The sequence below is a fragment of the Ammospiza caudacuta genome, chromosome 1, assembly GCF_027887145.1.
Source record: "Ammospiza caudacuta isolate bAmmCau1 chromosome 1, bAmmCau1.pri, whole genome shotgun sequence".
NCBI lineage: Eukaryota > Metazoa > Chordata > Aves > Passeriformes > Passerellidae > Ammospiza > Ammospiza caudacuta.
Window position 1 is genome coordinate 149,926,584 of NC_080593.1, and position 24,637 is coordinate 149,951,220.

At 42.0% G+C, this 24,637-nt stretch overlaps 1 protein-coding gene across 1 annotated transcript in view; it reads right to left on the reverse strand.

Annotated features, from left to right (window-relative positions):
- Nucleotides 1-24,637, reverse strand: part of COL22A1 (collagen type XXII alpha 1 chain) — a 203,374-nt gene that overhangs the window by 72,127 nt on the left and 106,610 nt on the right. The window contains exons 19-25 of the mRNA XM_058812385.1: nt 20,595-20,630; nt 19,109-19,138; nt 18,160-18,213; nt 17,204-17,257; nt 10,062-10,115; nt 757-810; nt 346-399 (exon numbers count right to left, since the gene is read on the reverse strand). Of these exons, the coding sequence (XP_058668368.1) occupies nt 346-399; nt 757-810; nt 10,062-10,115; nt 17,204-17,257; nt 18,160-18,213; nt 19,109-19,138; nt 20,595-20,630 (336 nt within the window). The remainder of the gene's footprint in view (nt 1-345; nt 400-756; nt 811-10,061; nt 10,116-17,203; nt 17,258-18,159; nt 18,214-19,108; nt 19,139-20,594; nt 20,631-24,637) is intronic.

A 24,637-nucleotide genomic window follows, 5' to 3' on the forward strand; every position in this document is an offset into this window, starting at 1 on the left:
TAGTCTGCTAAATCTGAGATTTTAATCATGAGTAATTTGGCCTTATTCAGGAAATTCCAGGTTTGGAGAAACAATATTGTGTCAAATGCAAAAGGAATTATAAAAGGTATCACATAAAGAAAATACCATGATCCAATTGCATAGGAATAGTGGAGCTGCACCTGGTAAAATTCTTATTCACAAAAGGTATCTGAGAATTATTTCTGGATTAAAAGTGACAGTACCGGAGCTCATATTAAAACCCAATGTGCAAAAAAGAAGTGGGAAACAAAGCAGACTTCAGAATTAAATTATCTGAAGTAATTAAGAACTTTGAGGTGAGGGAAACAGTTCCTCAACACTTACAGGTGGTCCAGGTGGTCCAGTTCTACCAGAAACTCCAATCTCCCCTGGCAGTCCCTGAGAAATGAAATCAGGAGAAAAAATAAATCAGAATTTCTGTTCTCTGCAGGACCCTCACTGCAGATTGCTGCTTTCACTTCAAGTACATTTTTCCCTTCCACTGCAGCCAGGTCACTGCTGTGGGGAGCCCTGGAGATGCTGAATTATCCCCAGGAAGCACCAATGGGGTTCCAAGGCTCAGCAGGGAGAGGCTGTGCTCTAGGACCAGCTGTGGCTTTTAGCAGAGAAAATATAAGAGAAAAACCATATTTCAAGAGGCCTTAACTCTGTTCCTTCTAAAAACCATGACCTAAAATTTTCTCCAGCTGTTTTTCTTCTCCTTGATAAAAAACAAAACCCCCCAGGGTTTCTTACCGGTGGCCCAGGTGGTCCTGGGGGTCCAGCAGTGCCTGGGGGCCCTGGAGGTCCCTGCAAGAGAGGAAACAAAGCAAATTTATCAAATTTTCTGGTAGTAGCTGAAAGCCTCAGGTCCTCCCCTGTGTAACAGGGGCCCTGTAGGAAACAGGCAAAAGCACTGAGTTTATTTGTTTAACTTCAACCCAAAAAGTGCAAGATGCCAAAGCAAGGGGCCATGAATTCAGGTTGAACATTTTCTTCTGCTTAAGCCACTGCTGCCATTGCCACAAGGGGAGCTCCATCCTCCACTCCAGTACAAGAGAAGGAGGAGTGGAAGGCCATCAGGGGTAACCCACAACACAAAGCTTGACCAGTGGGATTCCTTGGAGCACCCAAACAAAGTTAACCTTGATTCATGTTGTTTCAAAGTGAATAATTTACCTCCAAAAAAAAAAAAATTGCTAAAAGCAACTAATGAATGAACAGGTTTGTGGTTTGAACTTGCTTTTTTTGGGAGGGTGGGGTTAAAAATATGAATCCAAGAGTATGGAGAAATGCTGCAATGACTCAAGTGTCTTAAACAAAATTTGCCACCATTTTGTTGCTTGACATCAACCTGGTAGGTAGTAAAAGATTCTCACAAAATCATAGTTTGACAAACACATTCAGTTGGAAATATCTTAACATTCTTACTCATTTCCCTGCAACAGCTGTTTCTCTTAGGAGAAATATTCTTTCGATAGCCACCTGGTTTAAAGAGGGATCTATTTTTATGCATCAAGCAAATTGTTAAATTTAGCTTCCTATGAGAGATTTATTTCCAGCCTTGACAAATCCTAGTATGTTACTTGAGATACAAAAGTGTTTGTTACTGCCAGCTTCCCCTGCAGACAAGACAGGATTTCTCTCTCCTATGCTCAGAATGAAATGTGTACATGCATTTTTTGGATCAGGATCTGAGCAAACAGCGTGAGAAATGGGTATGTGAGCTGAAATCTGACCCTGGATGCCTCTTTCTATCTTTCTAACATAACAATCTCACTAATTTTCAGTTTTCAGCATAAGGGGAGTTCTGGTGTAATTCTACTTAAAAAAACAACAAACCACCCCACCTAAAACTCGGTAGAGATTTGAAACGGAGCAACTGATACAAGACAGAAATTGGCCAGACAGCATTTTCCCTGTCATTCAATATTAAGGTATTACAAGCCATAGATCAATATTAGAGTTTATTTTTAATGAAAAATGTAGACGATGATAAGAAAATGGTGTAAAAAAAAGTGAGGAGAAGGATCCATTTGAGGCGTGGCTCGGCAGAGATGGCAGATAAGTGATCTTATAAAATACACTCACTCACAAACTTCAGCCAGGAGCTAAAACAGTCTCTTCTCACCAATAGATGGGGCAAAGAGACCAGAAAAGGAAACTGCAGCTGCATTTGCTTCACTGCAACTCCGAACAGACATGGAGTTCTCCTGTCAACAGCACTCTCACTTGTAGAGTGCCTGAAATGTGAATGCAGGAAAATATCCCAAAAAGATTTGCCTTCAGATGCACTGATGCTGATGATTTAATTCCTGAGGAGTCCTGAAGTTGGATCCTGCAGTTAAAGATTCTACACCCAACAGGAGACACCTGGCCAAGACCATCTTTCATTTAAAAAGGCTTCACCATTCAAGGAAAAGACCCAACAGTCAAAAAAAGTTCAGCACAAGAGAAAATACTACACACAGGCACAACTGTGTGCAGCCACAGTTGGATGGAGCAAACACACACCAAGGACATGGAAATTCTGCTTGGCCCTGCTCCACCTCCACAAGACACTGCTGGGAGGCCCTACAGAAGGTATGGGCTCCAGGAGGGGGCTTCCATGAGGAATGGGTGGAGCACTGGAGAAAAAGGTAAAACTTTAGAAAAACTAAAAATGGATTCAGATTGGACTATGTGTAAACTTGCAGACTTTCTGTGACAATTCCATCAGTTCATTCCTAATAACTCAATTTTGTTCTCTGTCAGTAAGTGAACTGTCTCCTACTAGGAAACACATCCTTCCTAGCCCTACAACAGGGAATTTTTATCAGGAGGTGAAAAACCCCAGCCAGGACCCAGCCTCAGCCCAAGCAATCCCAGGCATGTTGTGTCACCCCACACAATGAATTGGCAGGGTCAGTCTGATCTCAAAGCAGTCTTACTCCAGCATCTGCCAGCAACCACTATAATCTCTAAAATGTGAAGTGTTACATCCTCCTCATCCCAGCTCCTTCTCCCAGTAACTCCTGATATTCTCACTACCCAAGACAATTTCTAATTACCCTCTTAAACTTCCCATATCCTAGACCACAATAACCTTATGCAACCGTAAGTCCTGAAATTGAATCCCACTGATCCTTTTCCTAAATCACCACTAATAATTCAATTTCATTGTCCTCCAAGAGATAATTACTCAGGATATCATGCCCAAACTGGTTTACAGGTAGCCTCACCATGTGTTGCACCAACAAATGCTACACCCACTAATGGGAAGCTCTTCTGATGAAATCTTCTCAGAGGTGGACGCAGAAAAAACAGTTTTATGGAATATCCAGCATTATCTCTTGGAGATGCACAGGGTGCTGACAGTCTGCTCCAGCTGACTGCACACAGCAGTCATTGACTGTCCTACTGGGTTTCCTGCCTTCTGCAGCCTGGCTACAGCAAGTGATGGGACAAAGTGAAATAAAATGGCAGAAAGACATCATAAATACCCTTATAGAGCATTCCCTTCTGCTACTGTGCAGAGAATTTCTGTTTCACTTGTATATCAACATCTCATATTGTAGCCCTTCTCCTGATTTCTGAGTATAATCCAGAGCAAGTAATATTTTTTTTAAATATTAGAATTCACCAAACTGACAATCTATTTATGTTTTAAAAAACCAAACGTGATAAAACTACAGCAGCAGGACTGTGTAATGTTTACCCCAAAAAATCTCACACCATCTGTTTTCTTTGCTTCCATTTTTAAGTGAATCCAGATTGAAGCACCTGATTTACACAACTACCTTTTTCAAAGATTATTTGATGAATTATACAGATGAGAGTCCCTATTCCAAGTCCAGAGCACAGTGTTGTCCTGTTAAAACCCTGAACCAAAAGAAAATAATCACAGGGTGTATTTTTTTCCCGTCTGGTAAACACTCTGACATGTGGTTTGTAAGTGTTGAAGCAAGAAGTGATACATGAAAACTTGATTTTAGAACAGATCAACACAAACTCACTTTGGAAAACAAATGCAAAACATGGAATTTTTTAATAAAATGTTTAGACCAGAATATTTTCAAACTGCTGTTCTGAAACAAAAATATTTCAAATGTTCATTAAAATCTAAAATCTAAATATTGTGTAGAGGCATCTGTGTTTTGGGATAGGATATCTTTAAAAACATTGTGGAGGGTGGATTTTTTTCAGGCTTGTGTTTCATCCAGCCTTATTCCTTAGACAATGTAATGCAGTGACAGTGCTCAGGAGAGAAATCTGACACTGTTCATACTGGAGACACAGCTGTATATGTCCTCTAGAATTCACTCTCCGGTGCTCTCCTCTTCCAGTTGTACCTTGCTGGAAGATGGGCTGGGAAAGGCAGGGATTTTAAGATTTTAAGATTTAGGTTGTGGACTCCCTTAGGAGGCTCTGAGAAGGAACAGAAACTTTTGTCTGTGACTCCATCAGTAGGCAGCTGGGCCTAAATCCCTTTTCCATGAAAGAAGGGATTATTAAGTCTTAAAGGGAGGTGAACAAATGACATTCCACAATGAAAACTGAAGTCTGATGGCTTTCCCAGACACCTGAAGGCAAAGCCTAAACAGACATATTATCTGTGTATTACTCCATGCTGTTGTCTGGATTCTCTTACACTATGACAAAGGTTTAGATAAGTCCTTAACCATATTAAAAGTTTCTGGTCTGGGCTGTTAATGCAGTGTAGCACTTCATAAACCAGAAGGGACACACAGGAGCATTCTGTCTGCTACCAAAATGAGAGCAAAATGAGTAACTGAGGCACTGACAGCCTTTCCCTTCCACTCTCTCCTCCTGTCTCCAAAGACATTCCCCACAATTTCACCTCTTAGAAAGACCCCACAGACCCCTCCTGTTGCCTTTATGCTGTCTTTCCTTTATTTACATTCCTTTCCCATCAAAAGTGAAGCTGTTGCAGCCAGTTTTGTGGAGCAGCCCATGTGTCTCACTATGTCCTTTGCTACTCCAGAGCTCCACTTCTCCTCCACAGCATCTGAGTGGATTCCAGGATCACCTCCTCAAATCTGCTTTTCATTTCTCACCCCAGCCACTTCTGCTGTGAATTGGAATTATACAACCAGAGAATCACTGTGGTTGAAAAAGACCTTTAAGACCCTCGAGTCCAACCATCAACTCAGGGCTGCCACAGCCACTGCCAAACCACATTTCTAAGTGCCACTTCTTTTAAATAGCTCCAGGGACAGTGATTTTACCATTTCCCTGGGCAGCCTGATCCAGCACTTGACCATCCTTTTATTGAAGAAAATTTTCCTTATATCCAATCTGAAATGGAAATTATTACTGAGATATTTTCTGTAATGCTGCATAAGAGCACTGTGTTCCTCTCTCTGCTTAAATCCTGCCTTACAAATCAATACAAAGGTAAGAGAACTTATAAAAAAAAGCTGCTGCTGATGACACTAAAAATCAAAAGCCTGAAGAGCCAACAGATGTGAGCATTTGTCTACAATATATGTCCTGTAGTCAGCATCAGTGACAGTGCCATAATTCATGCACGGATCCAGTCTCTAGTCATTTCATCAAGTGGCATTGGAACTGGAGTACCAACATTAAATTTAAAATAAAAGTTTTGTCTACAAAAAATTCTCCAAACTGTCTTTGCAGCTCTTTAAAAGTATGGAATAAAGTTGACTTTGTACACAGCAGTCTTTCTAGGAGAGTTTCCTGCTTCCAGTGAAAGGCAGTGTTTGTTTAATTTAATCACTTAGTGTAAGCTATGGACATGATCTCTTTTGTCTACAGAGGAAGATTTATTTCCCCATGTGTTTGCTTGGAGTTGGTTTACTGAGTCAGTGCAGCAAATGAGAAAAAAAAAACTAAAAAATCTCCTTTAATGTCTTTTGTTTCAGCACTATTAGCAATCTTCACAGGTGAAGACTTTTTTAATTTATTTTTTTAAAGGTATAGATCTTATTAAAGATTGCTCTGAGCAATACCTTCCAATTCCAAGCAGCACTGGCAAAGTTTGAATTCAATCTGAGCTTTGCAGCTGGGGCCCACATCCTTTTCTTACCTTTTGCAGTATTAACTTGCATTATAAAAAGGACATTAAGGACACTGTGTGTTTCAGAGGAGGTCATTTATTTCCTGAATTACTTAAGAAAAGCTGGGCTTCAGCTCACACCCTACAGACAAGTCTATACTAATGAAATCACTGCCAGCCAGGACCATAACAGGTACAGCTTGTACTGGTCTCCCTCCCAAGTCTGACTTACACCACCAGGTTATCCAGCACAAGGCAAGCCTCAGCAACAGCCCAGAGGTACTGCAAGGCAGAGCTATGGCATGTTTAATTCAATGTCCAAGACTTTTGATGTGTTTTGATGTCTCCCAGGTGGCCAGCAAGTACCCACTCATCTCGGGGAGCCTCAACAGTGGCTCAGTGGCCCATTTGTGGGTGCCTGTTTTAAGAGCGCTTCAGGATCCACTGATAATATTAACTGGATCTTCATCAACAGGAGGAGGCACCTGTATCCCCATTCTCAACCCAAAAACTGTTTGCATTTGGAGCCAAACCCCAGCCTTGGTAACTCAGTGATACAGCTCAGAGTGCCTGAGACAATTATTTCAGCCTAAAGTTCTTTACAGAAATGCTCATTTTTCAGTCTGCATTTGAACATCCTATTGCAATAAAAGCTGGGCCTATGATTAAGGTTCCTGGGCACTAAAATAGTACAAATAAATAATAACAACACTAACACATTATTAAGTTCAGGTGTCTGTGTCCTTGCTGCCAGAAAATTGCTCAAGTCCAGACAGGAAAAAATATCCAGAATTTCTATTCCATGGCTTAATGATATTGCAAGATGCACCATTTATAAAGATGACTGGAAAATAAATGCTCATTTTTAAAGGTGCTGATCAGAAAACATGAAACAAATAAGCAGATGGACAGGTTCACCACCACAGCTGATTTGGAAGGAAAAATAAATATTTAAAAATATTTTTATATATTATATATTTTTATCATTTGGTTGATAATTATAAAATTTGGCTTATAATTATGAGTTGGTGTGTGCAAAGAGAGACAAAGCTACCCTACTACCACAAAACATCCCCAGTCTAGCAGCGAATTTGCCTCCTAGATGCTGCTTCAGGGTCTGACAAATAATCTCTCAAATGATCTCTGAGACTTGGATCGACTCATCTCACCTCCAGTTCATCACTGGACCATGGAATCACAGAATAACCTGAGCTAGAAGGGACCCACAAGAGCACCCCTTAAGTCAGTTCCCTTGCACAGCTGCCTGATCTGTGGCTTCTCAGTTGGACTGAGCATGTCAGCAATGATTTTCCTTGGCAAAGCCCACCAATAACTTCATATCTTTCCTGTGTCCTTCAGCAACAATGAGCCTCCTAAAGCTCCCGTATCAACCCCTTCCTCCTGTCCATACAGGTATCAATGTGGGGAATCAGGTCAGGAAACATAAATTTAAAATTGCAGAGGAAAAGGAGATTATTTTTGTGTTCTAATCTAGTTTATGTGCAGCCAACTCAAATCAGTTGTCCCTCAACACCACCAGGACAGCGCAGGAAGAGCTGACACAGGCTTCCATGCATAATTTGAATGAATATCCATGCAACTACAGTATAAGAAAACCACTTTTCTTCCTGGGCATTTTTGGGACATAGTCTAATTAAGAAAAAAAATAAAAAGAAGAGAAAATGCTGATAAAGTGTTTTAAAAATCTAATGTCACAAAAAGTGCTGTTAAGCTGAATAGTTTTGTCACAAAGTGAATGTAAGCATTTTCATTAAGGAGAAACATTGAAATCTGCAGCAATATGTCTAGAACAGAGTGCCACTACAGGAATAGGAACAATATTTTACCTTTCATGCAGTTAGCTTGGAGGAAGAGTCAATTTAAGTATCCCTTGATGGGGCAAGCATTTTGTGCAGTTTTAATTAACATAAAATTTGCTAACATTATTTAGCTTGTGCAAAAAGGAAAATTACTTAATCCTATGTCAGCAATTTTCACAGATACATTTATAAAATTTCTAACACATGCATATATATCTTTAATTCGCAGGGAACTTGAGCTAAGTAAGTGTGACATTGTTTGGATGGATACTGTCAGGTATCTTAAAAATAATGTACAGATAAAAAATCTTCCTCCAAAATGAAGGAAAAAAAGAAAAAAACAAAGCAAAACTAAACTAAAAAAAACACCAACAACCAACCAAGCTAAGAAAAATAACACAACAAAAGCAGGGTGTTGTACTCAACAATTTAAGATTTCAAGAAGCCTTCTTGCATGCTCTAGGAATAGAAAGGGATTCCTGGGGTGTTCTGTGAAGGGCCAAAAATTGGATTTGATGATCCTTATGAGTTCCTTCCAACTCAGAATATTCCATGATTCTTAAATCTTTTAAACCCATTAGAAACACTGTCTTCATTCTTGCAGGCTGCTGCTGAAATATTTGCAGATTAGATATTGTACCAAAAGTAAAAAGTCTTAAAATATGAAAACCAGTATCAAATGGTGTTTTGCTAGGCACAGTTCCCTGCTGGACACAAGGGATTTCACCTGCATGGGGCCTCAGCCCCTTGGATAAGCTCTCTGACATTCTCCACAGACAGGTGAATAGCTCTTTACAAAAACTCCTGTCACACAAACCACATCTAGATCATTCCTCCTGCTTTCAAGGGCATAAATTGCCAGAGCAAATAAATGAGCAATCAGAATCTGCTGTCTAGCAGTGTGATTCCTTCTCCCTCAGAAAATCCCCAGAGCCCTCTCTTGGACACACCACAGAGTTTACCCACCTGGGCAGACAGAAAGGATTTCCTCACAGACTTTCACTTAACACTGACCCATTCCAGTTCCTTTCCCCATATGTCCCAACTTCCCCTGGTCTCTCCTTTCCCTGTTCCCTCATTGGTTCTGGTACCCCTGGTGTCCAGCCCCATTTTCCCCAAAGCCAATGCCCTTTGCCCTGCCCTTTGTACGGCCCCCGTGCCCTCCCCTCCTTAACCTTGTGCAGAGCGCACGCTCTTGTCTTTTGTCTCTGGTTTCCATTCCACGTGCTGAAATAAACTGCACTAGACCTGGCCATATAAAAGGCCCTTCTGCCTCTCCTTTCTGAGCTAGCCATGATGAGTGGTGTGTGTGGACTTGACTGCTTTGCCTGAGTGCTTACCCAAGCGGCTTTTCCACAAGAGATGCTTATAGGGGAATGTAGGTAGCAGCAACCACCATCTAAATCCCACGCCACTACAGAAGTTGCAGTACATCACCAGCAGCTGTAGCAATGGAAGCTCATCATTCTTCCCTTTAGCAATTATTGAAACGCAATCCTAAAGCCAAAGTCCAGTTTGTTAATTTACTATTGAAAGGGAACAAATGAAAAGCTGTTTTGTTCTGAGCAGTCAGCTCAATGTGAGATTGCACCTTTCCTGCTTTAGGACATTCCTGTGGATATTTTTCTTATTGCCGGGGTGACCCTACAAAGTGATTCAGATCTGCTGAATTTGTCTCCAAAGTTAGCAAAAAACTATGTCAGAGGTGTCAGTGTTATTAGGGCCAAACAGGCTGATCCATGGTGGAGCTGAATCCTCTTGGCAATTCTTAACATAAACCCCTCTGTGTTGCCCTCATGATGCTATGGTGCAATTTGCAGCTAAAATTTGCCAAAAGCTTTAAAAAGAAGGAGTTAAGGGGTCATTAACTTAAGAAATCCCCTTTCGTCACTAAACACAAATCAGTGATTCTCCTCTGGGATGATGCAGCTTTAAGCACAAGCAATGGGGAAATCCCATACAACACAGCTGTGCTGGTTCTAAGATGCTGAAAAACTCTGGAAGGTAAATGAAATTGCTATCAGACAAACAGACATCTCTCAATCTCAACAAGATAAATTACTTACATCTTAAAAGGAGAAACATGAACTTCAAATACAGTATAAAGAGGAAGATCACACATGCTGCATTGTGTAGTTCCATGTCCTCTGTTACCCCCAAATCTGGTTTTACACATATTACAGGAAAATTATAATAAGAAATAATAAGAAGTCATCGCTTACCTGAGGGCCAATCAGACCATTGATTCCTGGGAATCCTGGTTCTCCCTTTTTGCCCTGCATGTTCAACACAGGAGCACATATTAGAGAGCAGACCAAAGACTGCTATTGATTTTCCAAAGCCTTTCACCACCAACCTGGTAAATCAACGTGGGTACACAAAACACAAAAGCTAGAAATGAAGATGACACCATTTGGAAATGAAACCCCAGTTGTCTTTAACAATCCTGTATCTCCCAAATTGTGACAATAGCTGTAAAATTGAGAGCTGTTCTCACACACATTGTAGCATCTCCTACACTCTTCAATCCCACCTGGCTTCCCCCTACAGAGAGATAAGGAAGTCATGGTGCAGAGATGCAGCCCAGGGAAGTGCCAAGTGTAAACATGGGCTGAGAGGTAAAGCAGTGGCCCTCTGGTCCCTTGCACTGCTTCTTGCATTAAGAAATAAAATAATTGAGAACTCTGGTGCATGGTTGAATAGAAAAGATCCACAATCTCTAAGCTGGGAAATAGGAATCCATGAGGCATTTCTGGGTAAAGGTGGCATTAGCACCAAAGGGCAGAGCTCATGGACTCCTCTGCAAGTAAAAAATATCCCTTCAAAGGAACCAGAGAACTCCACTGGTGCAAGGCAAGGAGAAGCAAAGAGCTGGAGTAAAACCCTGAGACAAGATCACCTGTATGGATGCTGGACCTCTGTGTCCCCATGGGTTTGATCTCAAATAATTCAAAAGGAAAAAATCCAACATGAGAAAAATGAGGAAGAAAGGATGGAGTAAGCACGGGAGTTAAGGCAGAGGTTGGACTTGTTTCTTAACCCAACAGGTGACTTGCTGTGTCGCTTTAGGTAAGTCACATATTTTATAAAAATTATCTCTTCTTCCCTCATATGTAACCAACACTGAATCATAAATATTTCTAAGGCTGTTAGTAATATAGTGGGGAAGGGTACATTGTAAGAGACAGACTTTTTCTTCCTTCATTTTGACTTCTCTTCCAGACTGATTTTTTTTTTAAGAAGGAAAATATAATTAAAAAAGTTTAATGTCCCTGATAATATGAAGGGTCAAATACAATATCTTCCCTTTATTTTTCTTCATTGAAAGATGTGCAGAAACAGCATCTATTAACAGCAGTTTTTTGCTGACTTAATGAAAAATCTAAACCATCAAAAAGAAAACAAGTTTTCATTATGTTTTCCTCAGCTGTGACTGAGATTTATTATCTGATGTGTCAGAATCAGTTATTTTAATTATTTTTCTCATTAAAAAATCCCCAGCAACTCTCCACCCTAAAACAATGAAAATCAGCATTCATATACAGAAGAATTTAGGAAGAATATTAACAGAGTGATTATAGGGTCCTAAGGTATCAGAAGGAATTTGTAATCATTTGCAGGACTCAATATCAATAAAAATTTGAATTATATACTCCAGCACACCCACTCTTCCTAAATGTTCTTTCTACTTTTCCAACATCCATCATTTATTTTCTTGTCAAAGCCAAAAAGACCTCATTTTTAATTTGAAGGACTCATGTCACCACATCATTTAACATATGTTTTCTAGTTAAAGATGATCATTTTGCCCACTTCCAAGGTGACCATGCAAATGGCACTGTTAAAATACTCATTTAAATATCAATATGAATATGAATAAAGCATACAGGATGTGGTGGGGGGGGCCAGACACAGGAGATGAGCCGCCTCCAGCTTCCTATCCATGTGGGAGCTCCATGCCAAGGTGGCTACTTCCAGAGTTACAACACTGAGACCAGAACAGAGAATCACAGAATCATGGAATCACAGAATGGGTCAGGTTGGAAGGCACCACAGCAGGTCATCTGGTCTAATGACCCTGCTCAGGTAGGACCACCCCAGAGCACAGGCACAGGATTGTGTCCAGACAGTTCTGGAATATCTCCAGTGAGGGAGACTCCAGTGCTCAGTCACTTCAGAGTAAAGAAGTTCTTCCTCATAGTCAGGTGGAACTTCCTGGGCATCAGTTCCTGCCTGTTCCTCTTGTCCCATTGCTGGGCACCCGAGCAGAGCCTGGTCCCTGCTCTGACCCCTCTCTGCAGACACTGACAGACAGGGATGAGGTCCCCCCTCAGTCATCACTTCTCCAGGCTGAACAGGCCCAGCTCTCTGTTTTCCTCAGAAGAGAGATGCTGCAGTGTCCTCTGAGGCTTGGTCCCAGGAACAGAGGTGGATTTGGCACCAGGCACATGGGAAGCATCCTTAATTGTGTCCATCAAAACAACCCAGTGTTACTGATGCCTTTGTGTCCCACCAACCAACTGTTCTGTCTCCAGAAGAGATGCAATAGCAGCTGGTTATTCTTTCCTTGGGTATAATGTTGAGAAGCTTCAGGTTGTTTTAAAACATTAAGAAATCTCTTAGAGCAACATATAGAGACTGAGAGAGATTTCCCATTGTGAAGGGGACTTGTGGGCCACTCTGAGGTTAACTGAAATCCAACTACAACAGATTTGCTCCAAAGCATTATAGTCTGTCTGTAAAGGACAGAAATACTTGCTGGGAGAAATTTTTCCTATGAGAGCAAAACTCAGTGAAATGTCACATTGCCTAATAATATGACAGAGAAATCCATAAATTATGCTCTGTTACCTACAGTAGGAATCAGGTAAGATTGTGTATCTTTTGACAATATGAAATATATCCTATTTGTCTTTATCAGCAATTTGAACAAAAGCACAGTTAAAAATGTATGTTTTATTGGAAAATCGTGTATTTACCTCACTGACAATTACAGTTTCACTCTGGATTTGGTCTATGACATCAATTTCTTCTCCTTTTTTTTTTTTTTTTTTGTAAACTTGCTTACAGTTTGATTTCTGCATAGCTGAACTTTGCCAGGGCAGGCAAAGTCATCTGAACATTTCAAATACTCACAAATAAATGTGAACACAACCATCTATCAAATTGATATCTTCTATACAGAAGACAGGAAATCAAGGAAAAATGTCATTTCCACTCTGCTGGAGGGGAAATTCTGAAAGGTACCTCAGCCCAAGACTGTTTCCCATCTTGCTGTCCAATAGCCAGAATACACATATGTCTTCTTAGCATGTTCTTCTCTGAGGTTTGGCCCAGGAACACAAGTGGATTTGGTACAAAGTACGCAGAAAACATCTTTAGTTGTGAATGAATATGACTGCTAACATAAATGCCAATTTTCTTCCCCCTGTAACCTGGATGGGATACGAGGATTACCCATTTTATCTGGTCTCTTTATCTCTGCAATACTAGAGAAACCAGAAGAAATCCAGCAACGTTAATCAATGTTTGAGCTCCCTGAAGGCTCCAGCCTTTTGTAGTCTCCATATACGTTAGATAGATAACACAGGTAAATTCTGAAGTGAGAGCATCTCCATAGTTTGAGGATAAAAATACCACCAGGATTGGCCAGATCATGAGTGATTATTGGGGCAGTTGTGGCAAAGTCAAGGGTTACAAGGACTTCTGGACATTGAGAGATTGCACCTTGAGACTGGCTCCTTCCAAAAAGCCTACTTAATTTTCTAGGCAAACTTATTCTCCTCTTTCCTGGATTATTTATCCATTTCACCCAAGAATTACCAGTCAGCTCTCTCCATTCCTTGGATTCTGGGAGCCTAAGGTGGTTCAAATCCAGGGCAGTTCACACACAGAGAAGTAAGAGTTGAAATAGTGTTGACTTCCAAATTCAAGTTGTGACTGGCCTGAACAGGAAAATCATATGCAACAATCCACTCAGGTGAGAGATGGGTCAAGAATGGAAAGTCAAATACCTGTATTTCTTCCACCATCAAACACAGGAAGAACTCAGCAGCCCTCCACAGATTTGTTAACTTTTAATCTCCCAGGACAGTTGACAGGGACAAACCTTTCCTGCATTGACAAATAATCTGAACACTGCTCCTCTGGGTGGAGAGTGCACCCTGAACCCAGGAGTTCCCACTTTAAACTTTTATTATTACTTATTATTATTATTATTACTTATCTGCCTGACTTATGTACATTGAGTCTTAAACACGGAGAAGTACATTCATGATATGTTACTATATTATAAATGTATTTTCCATTAATTTTATTTTCATAAGTTTATTCTTATTACCCCATGATACTCCAGTATTATTTTTTGGTTTGTACTGATTGTACCTTGAACTTGGACAGAGTTTATCAATGTAATTTTATAAAACTAAGCTGCAGTCCAGCATATCACACTCAAAATGGTCTAAACAGCTCCTACCTCATGACTGCTGCAGGATAAATATTTTCTCTTGGTCTCTTTCTGAAATTTCAATCACTTGAATGAAATTGTAGCATTTAAAAAAGAGGCAGATTCTTGCAATCCAAATTACTGAGTACACTTAAGAGGAACCCTATGTTTAGTCTGTACTGGACACAGATCTGCATGTTTTCCAGGAGCATGTCATAAGCCTGCACCTTTTGTACCTATCAAGAAAAAAAAATTGGTTTTATTTCCAACAAATAGTTCAGTAGATCAGGTATCAAAGACTTAAGAGCAGAACCAAAGCACTTCAATTTTCTTCAATTTGACAGAAGAAAAAGAATCACAGGAAGAGGGAAGAAAACCACAAAACCACCCTAAAAGTGAAAGCAGACTCTCAGAGTTCTTTTTCAGGAAGTTTTAATAAAATCAGGACAGTATTGTCTGTCACTCAGAGGTCTTGCAGGTCACATGAGAATAGCAGAGCATTTTTCTTCACACAGTGTGCTCCTGATGTGAGGGTATCGTTGTCAAAATGCAGACATCAGCTGCCAGACACTTTTTGACTAATAAAATGAACACAACCCAGTTGCTTGCTTCGGTTGGAATTGTTACCTCCTGCCCCCAGATGGGATCTGTGTAGATCCACCAAGCCCAGTACTTTGATTAATCTCAAGAATTCAGTCATTGAATAATGGCCTTTAATTAAAAAAATATATCTATTCATCTAAGATGCTTGGTGACTAATAAAGACCCTTAGGAGACGTCTAACTAGCTAGACACAACAGAGTCTAGGGAAAAATTTAAAGACAGAACAGATCAAATGACATCTGTAATCAAATGATCATTAACAGGAGCATTTTCTGTCCTGTTGCAAATCCTGACGGATCACTGTCCTTTACCAGCTAATATGCTCTATTAATCTTATTCAAGAAACAATGTTTCACAGCAGGCTTTAAAACCAGGATAACTCCTAACTTACCAATTTAGGGGCAAAGCACTGCAGAGTTATTTGCTAAAATGATATTTTCTAATGTTTAGGAAATTACAAGAAAGCAAGTAAATGCCCTTTTCCACTGAGGCATTGACTAAAGGCTGCTTGCACTATCTTTAGGAAGATTCCTAAAATTAATGTTTACAGCTAAATTTAACAGCACGCAATCCAATGGACAGTCTGTAGAAAACCTCTTAGCAAGGTATATATCTTTTTCCCTGTATTGTTGTTTGGTCATCACCCTCCTATGCTCACAGGTTCTCACACAGGCTGATAACAGCCCTGGTGCTGACTCAAAGCACTGCAGGCAAACCCCATGATCTCCTTTAGGGAGTGAACTCCCTATAAAGTCTCTGTGACTACTCAAAAAAGTGGCCCATTAAACAGCAGTACTGAGACCCAAGTGACTGCCTCCAGAAACACTAAGCAGGTATCTCACTTCCACTCTTATTTGTCAACTTTCTTGAGGGCAAACAGGCCCTGAAGAGAGACCTTGACAAATAGACTGGGCAATCACCAATTGGATGGTGGGCAATCACCAATTGTGTGGTGATTGGTGTGAATCCATAGTTCCAGATCCTGCACCTGGGATGGGGCAATCCTGGATGTACAGACAGACTGGGGAATGAGGCTGGAAAGCAGCTGTGGGATGGGACTTGGGGTCCTGGTAAGTAGAAAGTTGGAGTCAGCAGCACCCTGGCAGCCAGGAGGGTCAGCCCTGTCCTCGGGGCATCAGGCGCAACATCACCAGCTGGGCAAGGGAATGGATTGTCCCGCTCTGCTCTGCACTGGAGTGGCCTCACCTTGAGTCCTGGGGGCAGTTTTGGGTTCCACAATATAAGAAACATATAAAGGTATTAGAGAGTGTCCAGAGGAGGGCAACGAGAATGGCCTTGTGAGGAGTGACTGAGGACACTTGGTCTGTTCAGCCTGGAGGAGACTGAGGAGAGACTTCATTGCAGTTACAGCTTCTTTGTGAGGGGAAGAGGAGGGGCAGGTACAGATCTCTTCTCTGTGGTGACCAGTGACAGGACTTGAGGAAACGGCATGAAGCTGAATCGGGGGAGATTTAGGCTGGATATCAGGAAAAGGTTTTCATCAGAGTGTGGCTGAGCACTGGAACAAGCTCCCCAGGGCAGTGATTGCAGCACCAAGCCTGCCAGAGTTCAAGAAGCATTTGAACAATTCCCTCAGGAACATGGTGGGATTCTTGGGGCTCCTTTGTGCAGGGCTGGGATTTGGACTCGATGATCCTGATCGGTGCCTTCCAAATCAAGATGTTCTGATTCTGTGTTGTCTCATGAGATGTTCTTCATATGGACAGGCTCAAGCAAGGAAAAGTAGGTTCAGAGTATGAGTGCAACAATATCAGGTTGACCTTTTAGCAGTACTTAAATATGTGAAGATATAATTCCATGTAAAAAAAAAATCCATGAGTTTTTCATGCATAGGAAAGCTAAGCTCCTGGCAGAGAATGGTACACCAGCTACCATTTTTGGGGATCTTTTTTTTGAGTACAGACCAAACAGGATAGAAAACATTAAGTATTGCAAGAATCTTTACACTCATTTGACTTCTAGGACAACAGAATTTCTCTGAAATTTCAAAGTGACCACATTAGTAGTGGTTCTGCACACTCAGAGTCATATCAAGCAACCCCTCAGCAGTAAGGAGCAGATATAAATACAGGAGAGCACATGGCAAGAAAGAACCTGCACTGCATTCAATCTGTCAGCTCCAAGAGGTACTGAAAGTTTCTGGACAATGAATAAGGAATATGGGAAAGGATCTGGGACTCAGGATTCTTATATAAGTAGACAAATATATGTAAGGTGGGCGAAAGTAGCAAACCTTATTGAACAAAGCTGTCCCGAGCCTCCTGAGACTCAAATTAAATACAAGAAGCAACTCACCCTTTGACCTGGCAAACCAGGGATTCCAGGCTTGCCTTCCAGACCAGGCTCTCCCTTTAAAATTGAGAAGATTTAGAAAGTTAACAGAATAAGAAAAAACTAGTGAACTATATATGATTTCCTAGCTGTTTTGTGCTACCATTACTGCATGGCTACCTAGACAACTCTTACCTGATGGTTATGTTGTCCTGTGAGCAGAAGAGAATGAGTGAACAAGATAAAGTGACAATGCCCTGATTAAATACAGAGCACACAACTATATTTAAATTACATAATTCAAACTGGATTTACCTAAGCAACACACCTTCACAATGCCATCAATTTTACAGAAGCCAATCAACAGTGAAACACAACAAGCAATTCAAAAGAGAGGAAACACAGAGTGTTTACAAATGAGGCAGCAGTGACAGTCTGAACTGAGACATCCTGCAGAGCTGGGTCATAAAATATAACTAGAATAGGCTGCAATTTAAGTCAGAAGTAAGAATGTTGGCATGTACAAACTGTTGTAAAAATTGTGTTGAAATATAAACACACATACTCAATTCTTAGTTTTCATCCAGAAAGTATTTCAGCCACGACCTTGTGGCATAACACCAACCCCTTTGACAGCAACTACTCCTTGACCTTCATGACATGACAGCTCACAAATTATCAGTCAGTGCCTCTCTGAGATGTGCCCATAAAGCTCTTCAGGACATTAGAAATAGAAAAATGATCAGGTTCTGCATGACAACAGCCTTAAGGCAAAGTCTGCCCATGTCCTGGTTGTCACTTCCCTGTGTTCAGGCAGGCCATCCACAGCACGACACCTTCTGTCAGCAATGAAGAAAACTGGAGGCTGTGGGCCCTACTTAAATATTTTGGAGCCTGAATAATGTATAAGATTTTCATATGCCTCACTCCAGCCTGAGTTTCAGCTTCTGAAATTGCAAGTAGTGAGAGAAACAACTTACTGGAGGTCCAGGAAGTCCAGGGTGGCCTTGTGGTCCTCGTGGCCCAGGCTTTCCCTACAGGAATGTTTGGGGTTTTTTTAATAAAAGTTTTAAAGTATCTTTATGAAAATGAGCATGGGCACATTAGACATGTTGACTGTCTTTACAGGACCTATACCAACACTTTCCCCACAAGTCCTGAAGAACCAGTGCAGAACCAGCTGTTTTTCTCCTTAATCTCTGACTACTCAAATTATCAGCACTCACTAGGCTGCAGACAGACTGATCCACCCACACTCAACAGGCACTTATCCGTATCTGGTTCTCTGTTTTTAACAGGTAGTAACTCTACTGAAGACACTGGGATATCCTGGGTATTCCACTAGAACTCTCTGGGGTGGTGTTTAGTAGTGGAGAACAACAGTTTTTGCATAAGCAGCTCCCACCAGCATTTCCCCCAAGCCTACAGAGATCTGAAGGGCTTTAAAGTATCATTTACATGATGCATACAATTGTATTAAGTAACAGCTAAATGCAAAATACATATCCACCAACAAAAAAAAAAAAAAAATTAAATATATATATATTTTATACATTGGACTAACAGACTGACACAATGGGTATGTCCCCCTATTTGAGTGCCCAGGTTCAGAGACAAACTAGGCAAAAAATAAAATACAGTTTAACATTAATGTTAATACATCCCTGTCCTTACATAATTGCATAGCTGACTCTACAGTTCATATTTCTCATTTATGTACGATTCACATCTGAAAATGGCATTGCCCTTTCTCCTTTCTTCATTATTTTTGCCATTGTAATTAGGAAAATTTATTTCTTGATGTCCTGATAATGCTTCATTCCAGCTTCCCTTTAAAGCACTATTTTACAGCAAAATCTAACCTAACAGGCAACAGAATTACATTAAAATATCCTTGCAATGAAAGAAGAGATTTTGAGTCTTTCTTACTTCCTCTCCTTTTAGGCCTTCAATATGCACCTGCAATGGAAATACAGAGTCATAAAGGATGGAAAGAGTAAATACAAGGCAGAAGGTGCCAGAGGTATCATGGGCCCCCACAGGGTATTTTTCTACCCTTGCTGTTCCTTCAAGTTGCATGATAACTCCTACAGCTCCTCAAATCCTCTTGCAGGCTGGGAGATGCTTTCTATTTAAAGAGCTCAGACTATCACAAGGTTTTCTCTCACCTGTGAAGTGATTTGGGTGGCTGTATAAACAGTAAGAACTTAATTAATTATCTCATTATATAAATAAGTTAGTAAATTCCCCAGATCTTGTTTTATTCCAAATCACAAAGATCTATTGAGTGCAGAAGGAATCACATAACAAGCAGACTGGCTGGGGATATGCTCCATCAGTTAAACTCATTTTCAGATGTTATACACATCTTTTAAAATTTCTTGGTAATTGCTGTCCCATCATTAATATCACATTTGAACAGCATAGCAAAATGTTCTTACCCAAACAGCCAGGTTTTTTTCATAGTTTTCTAATTCCTTTACTTTCTACCACATTCTGAGTAAGGGAAAGCCTGCTGACTTTCCCACAATTACCAGGGAGCCTCTCATTCCTGTCTATAGTTGAAGAGTGCTATTTCCTAATTTTAATCTTTTTTGTTTTGTTTTTTTTTTCAAGGTTAAAGGGATACTACCTAACTGCTTTTTTACCAGCCCATACTGAACTCAGTTCTAGACCTCTCCTCTGCATACTTAGTGGTAAATCTTTCTCCATTCACCCAGAGATAACCTCTTCATACAGACAGTACTAGTCTCTGGACATCCTTACATCCCTGCCGGAGTTGTCTCTGGCATCAGTGAAGGCAGAGGGATGCACAAAGGATGTTAATCTAGTGCCACAATAAAGATAAGCTCCACTCTTCTCTTTTCTGTTTCATTTTTTCATGAGTGCTTTCCTGATTTCAGAACATAAAGTTCTAGCTGTTTTAATATTCCACCAGGACTTTTCCAGATACAAGCTAAGGAAAGATCATTCCCTCTCATCAGAAACTGCCTTTTTCTTCTCCTGCCCCAACTCTTACACTTAGTCCATATCAAAGACACTCAGCTACTCAATACTGAAAGTTCATTTGCTTTTATAACTTGCCCAGGCTCTATGTACAAAGGCCACTTGGAATCAACAACTGTCAGAAACCACACAGTCCTGTCACAGTATTGTTCTGTCTGATGCAATTGAGGCAATGCTTTCCTTCATTGCCTCAAGTCCTGGTCTTCACACTTCACAATCTCCCAGAATTGTGGAAGAGCATCTCCTCATTGGAACCTGTCACATGCCTTCTTCAAAAGTCTTTTCTTTTAAAAACTTCTTTAAAAAAAAGTATTTAAGAACATCTCTCAGTGAGATCCTCCCAACCTGCATTTCTACTTCTCATGCAATAATGCTACAAAGTCTGGGAAAGCTAAAAAAAAATTCTTACTTTAGTGCCAGGCAATCCTGGAAGTCCTGGTTCACCCTGCAGGGAAACAAGAAAGAAATGAAAAAACATACACAGAACACAACATGGCACAATACACAACAGTGCAAAGTAAAAGCAACATCCTGAGCATATTTTCTGATTGTTGTTGTACGTTCTTATTTTCAATAACCATCTCATAATTAATAGATCTGGACATACAATCTCAATTAACTCTCTTTTCTCTGCTCATGCAGAAACTGCTTGTGGTCTGTCTTACTGTGATGTTTTACATACATTTTAATAATATTCAGTGACTTAAAATGAATGATGCATTGGATGCACAATAGCATTAGATTTGTGCTTCAAAAAAATCTTGTATTTGCTCTGTACACTTACCACACAAACAAACTGTTTGATGCTTAGATTCCTAAGACCCCCAAGGAGATGGATATTAAGGAGGTCAAAACACTTTCATTTGTTATCAACCAAAATAACTGCAAAAAAAAGTGAGAAATGGTACCATTTCCTCCAAGTCATTTTATAGAACAATGCACGCCATAGTGGTTGTGGAACACTGGGATGCTACATCCTCTTCCCATGATTTATTGCCATCTAGGTTATCAATTTGTTCCAGTTCATTTTTCTCCAGCAATGTCCACCATTTATTATGCTCCAAGATTGTGCATACAGAAGGTTTATCCTTTACTTTAGGCACAGACTGGTGTTACATTTATCACACAGCTTCCCTCTACACTCTATTTCTTCATTACTCATGTAGGTCTCTGAATGACCCAGCATATATTTCATGTATTTTCTCCTAAGTTCAATTACTCTTTGTTATTTATTCAGAGCATCATAGAATAGGTTGGGTTGGAAGGGATCTTAAAGATAGAATCACTGAAACATTAAGGTTGAAAAGACTTCCAAGGCCATTGAGCTTAACCTTTGACTGAACACCACCATGGCAACAAGACCAGAGCACTGAGTGCCACATCCAGTTGTTCACTGAACACTTCCAGAGATGCTGACTCCACCACCTCCCTGGGCCGAACCTTGCAATGCCTGACAAACCTTTCAGTCAACAAATTCTTTCTGCTTTCCAACTTTAATGTTCCCTGGCATAGCTGGAGGCCATTTTCTCTTGTCCTGTTGCTGTTTGTCTGGGAATAGAGACCAATCCCAACCTGGCTACAGCCGCTTGCCAGGGAGGCTGTAAAGAGCAGTAAGGTCCCCCCTAAGTCATCTTTTCCCCAGAATACACCCAACTCCCACAGCAGCTCTTCATAGGATTTACCCTTTAGACCCTTCATCAACTCCACTGCCCTTCTCTGGCAACAATCTTGGCACCTCAACCCCTTTCTTTTCATAAGGTGCCCAGAACTGAATGAAGATTTCTACCCAGTGTCCAGCACAGAGGGACTGTCACTGCCCTGGTCCTGCTGGCCACTACAGTGCTGACACAGAAGGCCAGGAGGCCACCAGCCTCCTTAGCCACATGGGTACATGCCAGCTCACGGACAGCCTCTGTCAGCCAGAACCTCCAAGGACTTTCCCACTAGGCAGATTTCCAGCCACTCTGCCCCAGCTGTGGCACTGCAGGGGCTTGCTGTGACACAAGGTTGGGACCCAGGCCGGGCTCTTCTGGAAACTCATCCTGCTGGCCTCACACCATCCATCCAGCCTGTGAACATCCCTTCAACAGAGCCTTCTTACCCTCCAGTACATTGACAATCCTACCCAACTTAGTGCCATCACAAATGTACTACTAAGGGTACCCTCAATGCCCTTGTTCACATCAGGACAGACACTGAATGGAACTGGACCCAGGGGACACCACTAGTGACCAGAAACCACCTGAATGTGGCACCATTCACAGCCACTCTCTGTTCCCAGCCATCATGACAGTTCCCCAGCAAAGAGTGCCCCTGCCCAAGCCCTGGGCTGACAGGTTTTCCAGGACTCTGCTGTGGGAGATGGAGTCAAAGGCTTTGCTTGAGTCCAGGCACAGTCCATGCACGGCTTTTCCCTCAGCCCTGAGGAGGGTAACTTGCTGCCCAAAAGACATCACATTGGTCAGGCAGGACCTGCCTTTCCAAACCCACACTGACTGGACCTGATCCCTTGGTTGTCCTATCTGAGCCATGTGATCCCCCTCATGATGACCTGCACCAGAACCATACTGGGCCCTGAGGTCAGGCTGACAGACCTGCAATTCCCTGCATCCTCCCTGTGGCCCTTCTTGGGCATGGATGTCACACTGCCACCTCCAGTCAAGTGGGACCCTGGTGACTGCTCAGTATTGATAATAAAGGATAGAGAGCAGCTTAGGGACCTCATCTGCAGCTCCCTGAGCCCCCTTGGGAGACTCCCAGCCAGCCCCAACAGACTTGTCGGTGTCTCAGTGGCTCTACAGGTCACTAATAACTTCCTGCAGAATTGCAGGGGTCTGGTCAGCTCCCTGTCCCTTGTCAGCTGGCTCAGGGGGCTGCTTGTCTCTGGCATAAACAGTCTGCTATTGAAGGTTAAGACAAAGAAGGCATTAGGTAGGTAAAACTTTTCCTCATCCTCTGTGAACATATTCCCCTCTGCATCAAATAAAGAATTTTTCTTGGCTTGTTTGGGTCAGTTTAAATAATGAAGGAGGCTGCAATTTGAGGCCATGGGAAAACCCTCTTTAAGTTAGGGTGAGCAGCAGCTCCCACCCATGATCCTCCAGTTCAGCTATTCAAATTACTACTAGAAAGGCCTACGTTCCCTGTGTTGTCATTGGATAATTTTTGCTGCATTAATTGTAATATTCCAAATCACTCTTTCCTGTTGGATCCTTTGCTCAGACCCCGCCCTAATCCCACCCCTTTCTGAAATGTATAAGTGTCTCAGCAGACTCCAGACCCTGGCTTTTTCTGGTTCATTCCTTGTGCTATGGATGCTGTTAAGTTTGTTGTTTTGCTGTTACATTAAAGTTGCTTTTCCAAATAAGTGGCCAAAGCAGTCTCTCTCATCAAAGTTGCCAGGGCTGGTTCTCAGGGAAGCCACTGGTCAAACATCAGGGCTAGGACCAGAAGGCTTAATTGGCCCTCCGGTGTTGTTGATCTTTGTAGACAGACATTTTTCTTGTCTTTTACAGTAGTGGCCAGATGAAGTGCTACTGGAGCTTTTGCCTTCCTGATTATCTTTCTACATGAGGTGGGGCCAAGGGTTGGAACACATGGTGGGCTGGGTGGGAAAAGCAGTTTGGCAGGGCACAGGGCTTCTCTGGGGATGTTTGGAGGACAAACTCGGGGGGGAGACAAAGGAGTGCTGCAAATCACTGGGACACAAACAAGTGTAGTCAAAGTAGAGGGGCAAAGGCCTAAGAAAGCGACATCTCGATGGAAACCCCCAGGCCTCTGAGACAAGGGGCAGCCGTGTGCACCAGGCCTTTGTGACTCGTGGTTCCATCGTGCCCAGAGGCCATTGTGACACAGGTCCATGTGGAGATGCAGAGGACTTTTATAGGGCCAAACCCCTCGTTGTCACTCTCAGGAGAGCAGCTCTCTGAGGAGGCAGCAGTTCTCTCACGAGGCAGCAGCTCCTCAGGAGGAAGCAGCTCTCCCGGGTGCCCTTGGCCAGTGTTCGTCAGAGCACAGCCAAGATGTCAAAGAGACAGGAAGCGAATGCCCACTGCCAGTCGCGTGAGGGGCAGCCGCTGCTGTCCAAGCGGGGACAGGTGAGGGACGGGAATGGAGGGAAAGGCTGCAGTGGGACCTGGGGGAGGGCTGGGGGCAGAGAGCAGCAGCCAGGCCTGGCTCCAGGCCTTGCTCTGGGGAGGAGCCGGTGCCAGGATGGCCTGGGTGAGGGAATGGCCCAGAGACAGCGAGCACAGCTGGGAACCCAGCCTGGCCTGGCTGCCATGGTTAGCGCTGCCCTTAGGGCCAGGGCTGAGTTTGCAACTATGTTGATGGAGACAGCTGCCTCCATCAACCACCTCCTCCTGCTTCTCACAGGTGACTCACAGGCAGCCACAAGCAGCTCTGCAGGTCAGCTGGACAACCATCACGCCCCTCCACGGGGACAAACTGCTC